Raw genomic sequence first — 15650 nt, 5'->3', positions numbered from 1 at the left:
CCTACAAAACTTCCCAGAGGTTCCCTGACATTTAATTCTTCAAGACAACCCAGCTATGCACTTTAGTAACACACTGTAAGGATACACCCATGAGCTAGAAGGCATGGCAGCTACCAGATGAATCATAGAATGGTTTGGTTGGAAAGGACCTTAAAGATCATCTAGTTCCAACCCCCCTGCCATGGGCAGGGACACCTTCCACTAGACCAGGCTGCTCAAAGCCCCATCCAACCTGGCCTTGAACACTTCCAGGGATGGGGCATCCACAACCTCTCTGGGCAAGCTGTTCCAGTGCCTCACCACCCTCACAGTGAAGAACTTACTTATACCTAATCTAAATCTACCTTCTTTCAGTTTAAAGCCATCACCCCTTGTTCTATCACTACATGCCCTTGTAAAAAGTACCTCTCCAGCTTTCCTGTAGGCCCCCCTTAGGCACTGGAAGGCTGCTATAAGGTCTCCCTGGAGCCTTCTCTCCAGGCTGAACAACCCCAACTCTCTCAGTCTGTCTTCATAGAAGACTATGTGGCGGTGCTAGAGGTGCTCCAGCCTTCTGATCATCTTTGTGGCCCTCCTCTGGACACAGAAGGGTCACCCAGTACTGCTCTACCTCCAAAGCGGGAATTAATTACCTAAAGGCAATGAGAGCTACTCTGATGCCAGCCCCTGCTTACTCCTACACTCCCATTTGAGACAGACTAGGTTAAGCATGGCAAGAAAGCTAAATAAAGCATGTTCCTGCTCATCCTCACTAGAGAATTAGAGTCCAACCATGTGACAGCCCAAGGCATCACCTCACAGATCTACAAGTTCAGGTTGGCCCTTGGCTCCTGGCAGAGGTGGCAAAGCAAATTTTAGAAACCATTAAATTTGGTCTTCTAGCAAATGAACACTCTCCACGACCTGCCAGGAAGTCCTATCTGCAATTTTACGAGCCACTATGGATGCTGATGTGTAACAGGGTGTATTAATAGTCTCAGTACCAGAGTTCAGCTGAAGGAAACTCTGCCTTGTTTTGGAAAGACATCTGGGACCCAAAAAAATCCCAAATCCTACATAGCCCCTGAACAACTCACCCCAGGTACTTTTGTGAATTAACTCTGCCAGCTTTGATGAGCTGGGAGGATGCAATTCCTGGCTGGTGGCTCTGGATAGGCACAGACTTAGTGTTGACACTTGTACCAGGCAACTATTCATTTCCTTCTCCGAAGTCAAATACTAGCAAAAGCATGCTTTGCCAGTACAAACTGCATTAACATCAGGGTGGTTTTGCTAGGATCCCCACGTCTTCCCCTTTCATATGCTTAAACAAGCAATTTAAAAATTGTTTGATATTTTCTGCTGCTCAAAGCAGCCTCTAAAATAATTCCCTTTCAAATTTTAAAAGCCAAAATACATTTGTTAGATTGTTTTTAATTTCTAATGTACCAGTGACATCCAGTATATGCCATATTATATAAGTGACTAACTCAAAAACTCCAAGCACTTAAATGACTACTACAATATCCGGGATCAAATTACCACACACAGGCAAAAACAACAGGCAAAACCAAACACCATTGAAGTGATCTCAAATGCGAGTTATGTCAACAAAAACACTGGTCATAGACAGGCCAGAAGTAACTAGCTATTTATGTTTTGCAAAATATTTTGCGGATTTAAGAGATTAAATGTCCCACTAATGGTAACAGCCAAGTACTTTTTTGTTCTATTTTGTTTTAAAAGGAAAAAAACACAAAGACAGCTGTTGGTATAGCTGCTCAGAGAAAGAGTTCTGTACCAGGAAGAAAAATGACACTCCTTGGAAGATATCTCTCTCAAACAAAACTCTGTGCTAGAGCCCCAATTACACAAAAAGGACCAAAACCCATCCACCACACTCCCTGTGAGCTCAGCTCTGCTCCAGCCTGTGCTAGGAACAGCCGTACTTCAACACAGCTCTCAACTTGAATTAAATGAGTTCAGAGTTCTCCGATAGCTTTGGAACAGAACCACCTCCATGCATTTTACAGTATCTTGAAGCAAAGAGGTTAAGTAAAGTAGATGGCTCAAGATTAAAGACAAAGCAATAGAGAGAAATGAGGATGTCATGGGAAAGAATTCATTAGAGATGTAGGAGTGAAAAGGCAAGACTCTGAGATATGTTATCAGTTCAGTGAGGTTTCATTGCAGCAAAGAGACTTCCAGGAGATAAACACGGTAGGCAGTATTTCAGATGCTCAATCTGGGGTCTAAGAGAAAGTCTGAGACCACATTCTCCTTATCACAAACAAATTAAAAAAAAAAAAAATCCTTCTTCTCTGATGAAACGTAAATTCAAAGAATCCTAAACTGGAGGTTCTGCAGCACACTTCTGTGCTCAGTCCAAGTCTGACCACAGAGCTACAGGGAGTTCCTACAACATTGCTGTGAGTCCTCTTCAAAAATAACCAAGGATGTGAATGATTTGAAGATATCTTAATGATTGAAAAGTAGGGCAAACTTCCGGGAAAGGGAATGTCTTGGCGGAAGTGGAAAAGGATGGTAATATGACAGCACTGTAGGGATTTAGGCAGATGGCAGACTGCATAATTAAGTTTAAAGTTAATTAAACAGTCATTCAAAGATGAGAAACAATGCAGACCTACATTTACATGCACAGGCTCAGCCAAAATGTAAATTCTATGCAAATGTCCTGAACTGAGTGGGTGATGTATTGAAATCCAGCTGCCAGAACTAGCTCCCATGCCCACCAGTCTCCACTAATTGACCCATTATGATGGGCCACCAGGGCCCAGCCGTAGCATAAATCTGAGCTGTAACTTTCCACCATCAAGACAAATCAAAATAAAATGAGAAGACAGCGCTTAAAGTGAAGGCCTGTCCACACAGCTCTTAAATGTGATTTCAGGAGCAATTCAAAGCAACCGGTCCCTCTAGCAACAGCAACAGTCCAACTGGTTACCAGCAACCAGGTACAACGTAACGCAGCAATGCCTGTGCCAGCCAGCAGCTTGTCTACCAGCACGACTGTGTTCATGCACCAGGACACAGTCCAGTTGTGAGCCATCTGTGTACCTGGGAACAAGTCTGGAGAGCTCTCTCACCCTCCTTCTTTGGACAAGGTGATTCGCTAAACATTTTTGGCAGAAAGTCTGCCAAAACCTGCACAGAAGAGTTGAACGTCCAAGAAAAAAAAGCACAGAGGGAATCCTTGCCCCATGGGGGACGAGCTGGGTGCAGAAAGGCGGCCTGCCCACCAGCCAGTGACTCCTGGATGGGGAAACACAGGCTGTCATGGTTTGTGAGTGAGTTCATAGGGCCATGAGCTGCTTTTGGAGGTGATCGTGCCACTGTAGCTGGTTCTAACAAATGCAGATATTCAGCATTCTTACAAGCAGCCACTGAGGAAGAAACGTTCCTACTTAGGGATGGAGGTAGCAAAAAAGTAAAGTGGCATGTCCATGGATACTCAGGGAAGTCAGAAGCAGATAGGTGCTCATTTACGGACCCATGAAAATGAGGTGGGAAGCGCATGTTGCCACCATTCTTTTGCTTTAAGCTGCACATACTTTTTTAAAACTCTTGTGCTGTATGCCCATAGATTTCAATATAGGACTAGGGAAAAATGAAAATGTTCTTGCTGACTTTGGCTTTCCGAAAGGGCCTGTGCTTTGAAAAACTGAAATGAAGAAAAATGCACAATGGATTCTTTCTGCTGCAGAAAACAATGCTGTGGAAACTGCTCCTGACCGCCAAAATCTTGTGCCCACGACACCATGCTTCCTCTTCCAAAACACTTCCAAGCATCCTGATGCTTGCAGGATTTTGACTTCAGTAACTCAGACAATAATTGCAGTTTTATTCAATTCCTCAGCAGGGTTTCTGTTGTAGGAATACTACATGACTGCAAGAGCCAAAGATACCATTCCAGGCTCTGAACTAAGGGTTGGTGACGAAACTCATTTAGTAGCAATAGACTAAAAGTTTATCAAAATAGTTACTGTGCTCCAGCTGTGTGCAGCAGCACAGTGGTGTTGTCAGGGAGGGGATACAGCTCTTCTGGTTTTCAGGACTCTCTGTGAACCTGCTCCACCCTGCTCGTGACCTCCTAACTACCTACTCCGCCTGATGACTGCACTCCTCCAGGCTTCCACTCCTGCCTCGGGATGTGGGTCAGGGCTGCCTCCACTGCCCCCTCGTCCTTCCATCCTCCCAAAGCATCTTCCACAATACCTTTTGCTCTTTGTTTTATCCAGCAACTACGCTGTGAAAAGGCTTCTTCAAGAAAAACACTTTAAAAACATAATATTGTGGAAGTTCTCTCTTTGATTTCTCTGGGCTTCAATAGTTTGAGGGAAGCAAGTTGCCTGAAGATCAGAGGAAGTCAAGATGCTTTGAAAGGCAAAATACCTGACGGGAGGTGCTAACATACCCAAAGACATTACCAGCTGAAGAAATGAAAGAACTGCTTTCAGATTCAAACATATCCCGAGGTTACCCAATGTGCTGCAGAATAAGTCAATTTGCTGACAAACTGTTCGCCATACTGCCCATTCAGTGTAGCAGGCACGCAATTCACAATCCTTAGTACTGTGGGGGAAAAATGCCTAAAAACATACGAACTTAACAAAAATGCATTATTGCTGCAGGCTTCTATCTGTAGAGAGTCTGAAATATTCTCCAAGGCGTGACCTGCCCCATACATCTGTGGGCTGCAGCTGCTAGTGTTGACATCTTCCTTCAGCACCCTGGAAATTTTTATTTTTATCACAGAAGACATTATTTTGTGCAATAGATCCCAACATTTTGTTTTCCATCCTGCCCCAGCCAAGTTTCAACTCTCCGTAGCTCAGATTTCCCCACAAGAGGGAGTTAGGGACATGCAGCCCACAGCATTTCATGGAGCTAGTTAGCAGGAGGCTTGAGGTGTGAAGGCAAGAGATGGACACTGGCACATAGGAAAGGAGAGGCAGAAGCAGAGGCTGGAGAGCAAGGCAGTGATGAAAGCTCTGCAGCAGCCATGGCCTGGCAAGGAATCGCAATTAGCCACTGAAGCCAGCTGCAAAGTATCTGTCCTACCTACCTGGGTAGCCATGGCGAAGGAGACACTTCAGAGATTATCTGAACAACAGGCCAGACCTCACTGGGGTGTGTGGGCTGGCTGACGTCATGGATAACAGAGGATAGAGGGCTTTTTCAAATTAATTCCTGTTTGAACTACAGTGTAGTTTGGGGGTAGAATTTGTTACCAGGGCTTTTAAACATGCCAGTGACAGCCCACATACCACAAGCCTTGGTAAAACTGTTCCAATGGTCATTCGCCCTCACTGCTAAATTGTGCTGTATTTCAAGCCTGGATTTGTTTAGCCTCAGATGCGTTATATCATAATCTGCTCAACTGAGTAGCCTATTATTGAACATCTGTTCCCCATGTAGGCAATTTACTAAAAGCTCCCTTCCCCCAAGCATCTCTTTGATAAGTAAAGCAGGGTTCCTCAAATCATTCACTCATGATCCTAGCATTTTAATCTTCCTTGTGGCCATCCTCTGAGTATTCATCAATTCATCACCATCCGCCCTGAACAGAGGGCATCACCACAGGATACAATACTCCAGAAGCTGCTGCTGCTGCCATGCCAAAGACACATGCAGTCCATACTCCATCTTCCAATTCCCATGTTCATACATTACCCTTTTGGCCACATTTCACAGGAGGGGGATGTTCAGCTGATTAATCCTTCAAAAGCTCAAAACTTTTTTCCAAGCTGTTGCTTCCCACACTGGGTTCCTCACGCTGCTAGCTTGGTTCTACACTGGCCCAATAAATGGATTTTGTTTTGCCAGCTCCCAGTCAACCAAGTGATCCAGACGGCTGCCAGTAACTGCCCCCATTATTCAATACTCCCTGCGGTCTCCAAGGCATCAAAAAAAACTCTCAATCCTACTTGTATGTTTTCTTGCTGATGATTGACAGAAGTATTAAACAGCACAGGGTCAGAACATAACACTGCAGTAACCAGACACACCTGTTGGTAACAATTCTCAATTTATTGCTTCATTTAATTAGTTCTAAGCAGCTTTTAAACCATTACACATGTGCTGTGATTTTATTATGCTAACTCACTAACATTCATACTTACACCTTCACCATCAAACTCCTGATCTCATAAGAAACTGACACTAAGGGAGCTCAACAGGACCTTTGCTGCATAAACTGACAAGTCACACTAAAGACTTAAAACTAAGTAAAAATCAGTTCAACTCTTGTATTGGCCTATTATTTTTCTAGCACCCACACCACACAGACAGGCATAGTTACCTACATAATGGGGGCTAAAGAGAAGAAAAAACATAATTAAAAAAAACCAAAAAACAGATTAACAGCAACAAGTGTTTCCTTTCCTGCCAAATGCAAGGGCTTCAGCTGCAGAACTGTCCTGTTCCAGCATGGTGTGCTCAGGACTCTGGTAAAGGGCATGGAAGACTGTTATTAGATCACATACAAAAAAACAGAGTCCCTGCAAGGGTAGGATCTCATCTCCCCAAGAGAGGATACATCAGATATTAACTCACATACTATAGCTGATGTTAGCCAAAAACATTAGTTGCACAAGATTCAGGAATGCAACATTTTTTTCTATCAAAAGCAAGAGAGAAATTTATGTTTGTGATGATGTTGCTAAACCATTAGAGAAAGGAGCATTCTATTTTTCATGTGTTTCTCAGATGGAGCCATACAGTAAATCTAGTTTTCCCTCCTCTCCCATATCTTATTACAATGATTAATGTCATCTAAGAAACATTACATTGGACCTGGCAAGATTAGCTACGTTTTAAAGATTTCCACAGCAACCAACATTCTCCATTTATTGAGCTGATTCTGTGGCCTTTACTAGATCGCTGGCTCATATTTACTGGTGCCAGATAGGGAGATAACAGCATTCTTAAGTACTGAAGTTCACCACACAAGAACTGGAAGGCTTACCACTAAAAAGTGGCATTATCTTAAATTTGCCTTACAATAAGGAAAAAGCAGAATCTGTGGTTCTTCCTTCAAAGTTCCCCCAGAGAAACAATGGCAAATACAAAATATACTGCAGTGTACCATGGAAAGACAAAAGGCCTAAGATTTTGTCATCTTGTTAAGGCTGGTATTTCTTGACCAGCTGTGCCCACCAAGGAAAGCCATTCCAGGCTATTTCCTTTACCTTTCCTGAACCTTTTAAATCTCAGGGTTGCACCCAAAACCACAACACCACCATCCAACAGCAACAATTGGTTTTAAAGCCGTGATGCTAAACACCAGCCTGCTTGCCAGCAACACTCTTCTGTGGAAGCTGCCCAAGTTGGTTAAGTACCAGTGGCTGGGCAAATAAATGCCAAGTGTCAGACAGATAATAAATCAGAAAGGGCCATAGAAATCTTAAGCCGTTTCAGATGAGGAATGTTGTTATCCAGGAATTGTCTGTTTCTACTCAGGGGGCATGCTGACCCTGACAGATGGGCAAGATACCTCCTTCACATCATAAACCCCTGAAGCTCTTAGTAAGAGGAGCCTCAGGAGGCTACCTAGCAAAAGGTGGTGGTGGTGTTCTTCCCAAGGAGGATGTCTGCAGATACAGACTGAGACTGTATATCCAGCCCTGCAAAATCTGAATCTATTTCATAGCAATGAGCCTTCACAAGCATCCTGCTCCACCCAAGCCTTCAGCATCAATAAAGCCACCTCACTCCCAGGTACTCTAGCTCACAAGACCCTCTGAAATCAAGTGTGGCTGGAAGTTGGTGTTCCCAAAGACCGTGCTGCACTCCACATTTGGAGGACAGTTCTCTTCTGCAGATGTCCGTTTTTTAGGCTTTCCAGCAGGCTCAGGAACATTCTATCAAATAGCAACATTCCCTCAAAAACAGGCTGAGAAGTGCACATACCCAAAAAGCAAGCGAAACCTTGCTGTCCCAAATAAAACACACAGCTTGGTCTAAACTACTTACTGATAAAGCAACGCACCACAAATATTTAAGATGAAGTTCCACTTAGCAGCCATGCAAATCCCAACTACTGGCATGTGACAGACAGATGCCACAGAAAGAGTCAGTACTTCTGTCCTCAAGGAAAAGGAGGTTTTAAGCCCTTTCATGACAGAAACATCAGTCAGTCTGAAAAAAGATTTTGATGACTAACTCTGGATTGAAGTGGGAAAACCCTTAGAGCCTTTGATCAAAACCAGAAAACAACCCAGGGGACTTCATAAAAGACTTTCTGTTAAGGAAGTTTAACCAAATTTTAGCACCCAAAGAACCTAGAGGATCGGAGATTTAGGGAAAAATACCAGCAGGAAAGTTATATTAGATAAAAAACTATAAGCATCACAATTTGAAGTGGCATTTTAGGATTATTTTCTGTATTATTGGTGTTTGTCTGAGAAGAAACTTCAGAACAGGAGGCTTTATGGTAAGTCGCCTCACAGAGGTTATAGCTGCACAGAAAGGAGCAACAATCTGTGGAATGCATCTATATGCACTTTCATCTTCCCAAACCCAAGAGTGCTGATACCGTAGAGTGACTCCAACCTGCAGTTTCATGACTGTGTCACATGTTTCAGACAAGGGACAATGGAATTTTGTTCATACTCAGCTCTCTCAACTGCAAAGTTTCCCATACTTAGGAAAAGCAGCTACTATATGCAATGCCAGAAGAGACTGCCATGGTCAGTCTCCTGATTATCTGCTATGAAATTATTTCTATCCCCAAGCCTCGTCTTGGGGCTTTACAGTACAGAATGACAAAGGCAATCCTCAGTGCTTCTCACGGACAGCAACACATCAGCAGTGAGCTCCAGGGCCCAGTGACGCTTGCTTGGGGCTTCACAAACCACTCTGCTTTCCCCCAATGCCACAGGAACTGCTGCACCACTGGGAGGACATTAACAAGGACCAGTCCCTCACTGCCCACAGACTGCCCCAGGGCACTCAAAGGGTTTTCTCAGCCCTCCACGTTTGCCTTCAATTTTAGTACTGTCAGTTTTAGGGTCATTGAAAACCTCACCATGGGTAAGCCTGAGCTGAAGAGCCGTTAAGAAGAGGACAATGAAACGAAGCGATATAAAGAGAGATGCTTGGCTTTGAGATTAGCTCAAAGAGCCTTTTGGAAAGCCTACAACAGCCTGAACAGAGTTAATTTGTGAGGAAATGTCACTACTGAAAAGATGATATGCCTCACCGCTATGACAGAAGCAATTCTTGCCATCACAGTTTCACAAGCCTTGATTTAAACTGATCAAACCAGACACCTGCCTATGCAAAGTAATATGACTTATATCAGCATCAAGAAAGAAGACAAGCTTTGAAGTGCGAAAATATTAATCTGGTACTGTGATGTGTGAGTTCTTATACCTAAGCGCTTGCATACTGTAAAATCTTCATTTCACTTAAACAAGAATGCTAAAATATACTCAAACTGTACAGCAGGAAAGACGTTTCTCAGAATCAAATTACTTTTTTTTTTTTTCCTTATTTCTTTCCTCCCCAAGAAACTGTTTTCATGTCTCTGCAAGTGTTCTGGATTGTAACCAGTCTCAGCTACACAGAAGGGTGCCTGGGGGGAGCATGCAGGGAGAAGAAGAGGAAGGGTGTCACTGTTAAACAAATAATTTTCCGATAATCTTCCCCACAGTGTGAGTTTTCCACCTGGGATGTCAAACACGAGGGTCAACATTTTCTGCTCTAGGTCTTTACACTAAACAAACAGCTATTTTCAAAGGGTTTGTGCAACTCCACTCCCAACTAGAGCAGGAGGGAACAGTGGGTGCTTGCTTTTGAAAGTTAGGGTATTTTTATTTTAGATGAAAATCCACGTAGGCACCTATTGTCTTCACAGATAGAAACTGTAAGCCTTCTAGACTCTCTGCCTCTGTTAGCTGCTTTTCCCTACTCTCCAAAAGGTGAAGGGAGAAAGGTAGCAAAGTCTATTATAACAGGCCAGCATAATAAATAGTGTTACAATGAAGCATGCAAAAAGAAAAAACCCTCCCAAAAATCAAGTTCATCAACAAATTTTAGCATAATCTGCTTGTGTTAAATCTGTAACTATGATCTGTCTTGCAAGAACTCATGAAAATTTACCAACTTTAGCACATGATCTACTGTCACAGTCTCAGAAATACCACAAACCCTGAAAAAAGCGTATTACTTGCCACTCTTGAGTTATAGGGCATAGTTTTGTAAGACTGATTTCATTAAACATTTACTTGATATCCAATCCAAGAATTGTGATAGGCCTCAGGCCTGTTTTACCCAGCTGCAAAATCAATCCCTTTTCTACATGTTACAGAGAATGTAATACAGTGACATTTATGAGTTCCTCCAGCTCATAAGATCAGGCTATCCAGGTATTTCACCATAAATAACATTCAGAGGAAGTTTTAACCCATTACACTGTGAGATCAAATTAAACTGCCTGGCTTTGGTTGCTTGTGGATGCTGTGTTCTGGGTTGTTGCCTTTTTTAATAAAAACTTTTCTTTATCTCCATATGTGGGCTTTTTGCCTTGAAAGAGACACATTCACTTTACAACTGCAAGACGTGGTCTCTTTGTTACTAACAGCAAAATTTACCGGAGTCAACACTCTGTATCAGGAATGAGGTATTATTATACAAGCATCTTAGCCCTTGAGTATTAGATGGACTTGGACCCTCCGCAAAGGCAAACCAGCACTCTGGATCCAAAGAGGCAATGCAGTGAAAAGCGTGACTCTGCCCTGAGTCAGCTCAGACCCAGCAGTCCTACTAATTTGGATGCTACACCACAGAAATTGGGCTCTCCTACTCTTGAGCTGATCCTGGAAGTAGCACAGCCACATTCACAGAGCTTAGGCCAGGGAACTAGGTTCTGCCAGCACCAAGCTGGCTCCACATGAAGCCATTCGCACATGCCGGATGGCTTACTTGTAAATCAGGACAAAGCCACCCACAGGTAACTAAGGGCTGACTAACTTGGAGAGAGAAGAACTGGCTCGTGTTAACTCACTCATGACTAAAACATCACATTCAATTCCACAGTAATTGTAGCAAATGGACCAAACAGTTTATTAGTGTGAACTCACCTTGGACTTGACCTGGAGACAAGTGACTGTTTTTCCTGGCATTTACTGCCAGCACATCCTCACTAAACTGCTCAGTCAACAAGTGTCCAGCTGCTGGATCCGTGTTGGCAGGACACCTGCCTCGTTTCTTATGTTTCTTCCTCCACATGTCCTCCTCATCCTTTTCATCAGAACCAGAAGACTTCTGCAGAGCTGCACGGTGTCTCAGGCTGTTCAGTACTCTCCCACCCGGGGCGTCACTTGTATTTAACAAGTCAACTGCAGCTCCATGCTGATGTACGTAATAGTCTTCCTCCACCTCCAAGTCTCCTTCTGGACTAACAATAGCATTTTTTTTATAACGACATCTGTTTAGAGCGGTTTGGGGTTTATCGTTCTCAAATCCTCCAAGCATGTTCACCTGTTCCAGGTGAGATGTTCTGACCGGTGAATAGCTGTGCACATTCAACCCATTCCTGGCTGGATTATCCTTCACCAGGCCTCTTCTCAGGGGCGGGTCCAGATCTGAGCTGGGGTCATTGGAGGTGCTCTCTTCTAGCTGCATCTTCTGTGCAATGTGATTCAAATAGGATCGGAATCGGCCGCTGTGGTGCTTTTGCACAAGCCTCGCATAAGCGTTCTTCTGGGGAGCAGCAGGCTTGCTCGATCCCTCTTTGGCACCTTGGGCAGAAGCAGTATTTCTCACATACCCCAGCTGATCCATAGTGCAGTAAAAGGCCCAAACTTCAAAGAGTTATGAATAGACACAGGGGGGAAAAAAGGGTTATTTTCTTGAAACAAAGGATCAAATAATTGATTACGCTAAAAGACACAAAAATGTACTAAATGAGAAGGTACTGACCTTTACAGAAATTCTGGGTTGGTAAGTCACTCCACAGGGGGGAAGGGGCTTCATGCACCTGCCCTGCACCAAATCCCTGCCAGTGACCTAGGAGTGACCACGGCCCATACGCTGTACCTGCCCATACGCCACACAAAACAGGGATTTTTGTCCCGAGGCTGACACCCCAAATATAAGGAATTCTTTTAATCAGCTCTTCCTTGCCTTTCAAAAAGACAGGTAAATTAAAGCAGTGACTGACAGACTGTATCACACGCATCAGTTTAGCGGTTATCAGAAGTAAAATCTTGTCATGTCCAACCTGGAGTCTTCAAAAATAACTGCATCCTTACTGAAGTGTTTCAATGTTGCAGTAAAAAGCATACCATGCCTGTTACCTCCCTCCCACAGTGACTGACACTTCTGGATTATATAGGACATTTGCTTTAAATACCAAGACCAACCATTTCAGCTTGTCTTTCTAGCCATAAACTCATTCCCAGCGCAATGGAAAGAAAATAAATTTCCTAGCACAAATAACTGTCTTGCAAGAGCTTGTAATTCTTAGTGATTGAGATGCACTGGCTGCCCCTCCATCCAGCACCAGTTTCTGTAGATGGTATTACACCTCCACCTTTGCTGCATGAGTGTGGAACTTAAGTAGATCAAGCATCTTTCAATCCTTTTTCAGCTGCTCTAGCTTTTAAGTTTTTGGAGCAAAACAATCTAGTAAATTGTCCTCAGCTACTACTAAGGTAAATTATAGGTATAGAAAGGACATAGCAATGATTTTTGCTGAACATAAAGTCAAAGAGGGATATAAAAATATGTTGATAGTGGAGCCCAGCACAACTGCTGTCTTCTGCGGGTTTTAATAAAGCTGCCTCTTTTTTTCCCCTTCAAGGCATGTTTGAAACTGAACAGCTGAACTTCACCCCAGCTGGTACATCGAGAACTTCAGGGCTCACTGTCATCTCTTCTACACCAGAACTGAGGGGGACCAGACTCTACACTAAAATAAAGGATACTGTCCATTAAAACTCTCTCTCTTCACTTCTCTAAGCACAGGGGTGTTGGCAGGACAGAACACAGAGCTCAGCAGAAGAGAAATTTATATTCCCTTCCCTACTGCCACCATGCTTGGATTTTTTCTTCACCCTTACCCAGTCCTCTTCTCCCTTTTGCTGTGGATGCACAGAGGATAAGCCCCCAGGCAGTCTCCTCCATACACACACCGCCTGGGAACGGGGCATCATTCGGCAGAGACCAAGGACTACAGAGCCAACTCCTCCTCAGAGTGCCTACCCTGGCCTTTTCAGGGAAACAACGCGTGTTGCAGCGAGATTTACTTAAGTAATTGAGCACGGATGTGAATAGGCTTCACAATACAAAGCAAAAATTAAAAATCCCTGAATAAATAGGAAAAATTCTTTGTGTGGTTTGTGATTCTTGTTCCTAAGATTTTCCATTGGTGCTGGCCAACAGCTAAACTTTTCTAATAGACTGACCTGCTACAGAGCTATTACAAAACCCTCACACGGGGAGGTCTACAGCAAGCTTTCTTCTAACGTCACCTTTTCCCATTGCCAATTCAATAGAAGTAGATAACATTTATAAAAGCCAGCAAGACTACTCTCCAAACATGGGTTCCGGGATACAGGAGTTTGCCATCTTTATTTACAAGTAAAGAATAAACATTCGCACCTCACCTCCGCTACAATTTCTGCAACTTCAATCGCGTTAGCAGTAGGAGCACAGACAATAAACCAGGGACTTACAAGCCCTCCACGCAGTACAATTTCATTATTAGTTTTCCGCGGGCAATCAGGAACTGACAGCTTCCCGACAGCCGGGGAGCAGAGCGGGGTACAAGGTACACCCACCCCACCTCGCTCCCAGACGGGACAGCGATACGGATGAGTGAAATGCCGGGAATGAAGCACCCGGGGAAGATGCTCGCTTAGCCGGGCCCAGGATGAAAACCGCCCCTGTTAATTTTCACCCGGCCGGTTTTGAGGAGCGGCACCGGCCTTCATCCCCGGCACCGGCCCTCATCGCCCTCCCGTCACCCCGCTGGACACGGCGCTCTGGTGCTGTCCAAGCGCCCCAGCCGCCGCACAGCACCGAGGGTGGCCGTACCCGCTAGGGCGCCGGCAGCACGACCGGGAGCGGGGCCGCAGGGTCCCCCCCGCGGGACCCGGGGCAGCCGCCGCTCCCCCCGCCGCCTCCCCTGCCAGGCGCCAACGCCGGCGCTCTCGCCCGGAGCGTCCCCGACCCCCTCGGGAAGGCAGCCCGGGCTACCACCGCCCTTCTGCGGGGCTCGAAGCGGGACCCGTGGGCGCCGCGCCCGCCGGACGAACCCTCGCCCCGGGACGAGCCAGCAAACCGCCGGGCCCGGCCCCCCCCCCCCTCCCCGTCAGGGCGGCGGCGCTGCCACGGGGCTGACAGGGCCCGAGCGCCGCCGGGACCGGCCGGGGAGCCGCTCCTCTCCCCCCGCCCGGCCCGGGACCCCGGTGAACCGGGCCCGCGGAGGGGGCACTGGGCCCGGCCCCGCCACTCACCGGCCGAACCGCTCCCCCCGCTGCTCCGCGCCGTTTAAATGTCCCAGCGCACCCACCGTCCACTTCCGGGTCAGAGGCGGCCTACGGGCCGCGGCAGGGCCCAGAAGGCCTCAGAGGCAAAGCGCTCGCTCCCCACTCTTCCTCCTCGACAGGGTGGCCCCGGCCCGCGGCCCCTCGCACCCCCCCCGGGGTTGGGGCAGGACCCCCGGGCGGCCTCGAGTGGCACGGGGCGGGCCGCCAGCCTGTGGGTCCCTTTCTGCGGCGCTGGGAGCAGCCCGGGCCTGGGGACGGACCTCGGGAAGGGCCCTGTGAGGGAGGCGTCGTGGGGTGGGCAGGCAGCATGTCCCGGGAGGGGACAGGGAGCCCCAGCCCTGCTGTCTGGAGGGGAAGGTGCCCTCCCCGAAGGCAGGGCCCCTGGATCTCCACAGCCTGCCAGGAGAAAGAGAGCCCCCAGACAGGGTTGAGGCTGGGCTTGGCCCCCACAGTGGTCAGTCCCAGTGGGTGAGGGTGGGAGGCCACCCAGGCTGGGGCTTCTCCTATGGGAGGCTGAGCTGGGGCATCTAACGGGGTCCCGGCAGGGCAGGTGGGAGACGGGAGGTGCGGTCACCACAGCGGGGACCCAACCCAGGCTGTCCCCAGCAGACACCTTCGTCCCCGGGGCTTGCAGACCCCCCCTTCCAGCCAGGGCCAGCTGAGGCCTCTCTGATGGTTTGGTCCAGCTTGCTGCCAGCACTCCTGCTTCAGCCAAAGTTTCTAGCCAGATGGGTGAAAAAATCATAGTTTAGCTGGTTTCATATCGTAAAGAGCTCAGACCGGTATTGTCTCAGAGCTTTGCAGGCACCTGCACCTCCAAAAGCCGCACAGGGAAGCCTCATTCAAGACCTACAGGGCCTCACCTTCGCTGCAGAGGAGAGCAGGCTCTTGGGCTCCTGTTCCATGAGCTCTTCACGCCCCCCTAGCACTGGAGATTGGGCACTGGGCAACCTGCCGATCCTCCGGCCCACCCACGCCACAGCACCCAAGTAATGACCAGCTCCTGGTGCTGAGCAACAGTGGCCTGATCTCCACCAAGATAAGTCAGAGCCTTTGCATCAGAGGGTGCTGTTAAAGCATGAGACCAGAGTCAGGAGCTGGGACTTTTACTCCCTGTTCTTTCTGTGGCTGCACACCTCCCACAGAGCTTTA

At 46.7% G+C, this 15650-nt stretch overlaps 1 protein-coding gene across 5 annotated transcripts in view; it reads right to left on the bottom strand.

Annotated features, from left to right (window-relative positions):
• Positions 1-14537, bottom strand: part of DIS3L2 (DIS3 like 3'-5' exoribonuclease 2) — a 201113-nt gene extending 186576 nt beyond the window's left edge. The window contains exons 1-2 of one of the 5 annotated variants that reach the window (XM_049802432.1): positions 14466-14537; positions 11085-11807 (exon numbers count right to left, since the gene is read on the bottom strand). In XM_049802432.1, the coding sequence (XP_049658389.1) occupies positions 11085-11787 (703 nt within the window). In that variant the 5' untranslated portion in view covers positions 11788-11807; positions 14466-14537. Of the gene's footprint in view, positions 1-11084; positions 11808-11925; positions 12141-14465 lie in introns of those variants that run through there. The other 4 variants (XM_049802433.1, XM_049802434.1, XM_049802435.1 and 1 more) reach the window with 4 other exon arrangements.
• Positions 14538-15650: the final 1113 nt, after the last annotated feature.

Source organism: Accipiter gentilis, chromosome 6 (assembly GCF_929443795.1).
Source record: "Accipiter gentilis chromosome 6, bAccGen1.1, whole genome shotgun sequence".
NCBI classification, from domain to species: domain Eukaryota; kingdom Metazoa; phylum Chordata; class Aves; order Accipitriformes; family Accipitridae; genus Astur; species Astur gentilis.
This window is presented reverse-complemented; position numbering and strand designations above follow the sequence as displayed.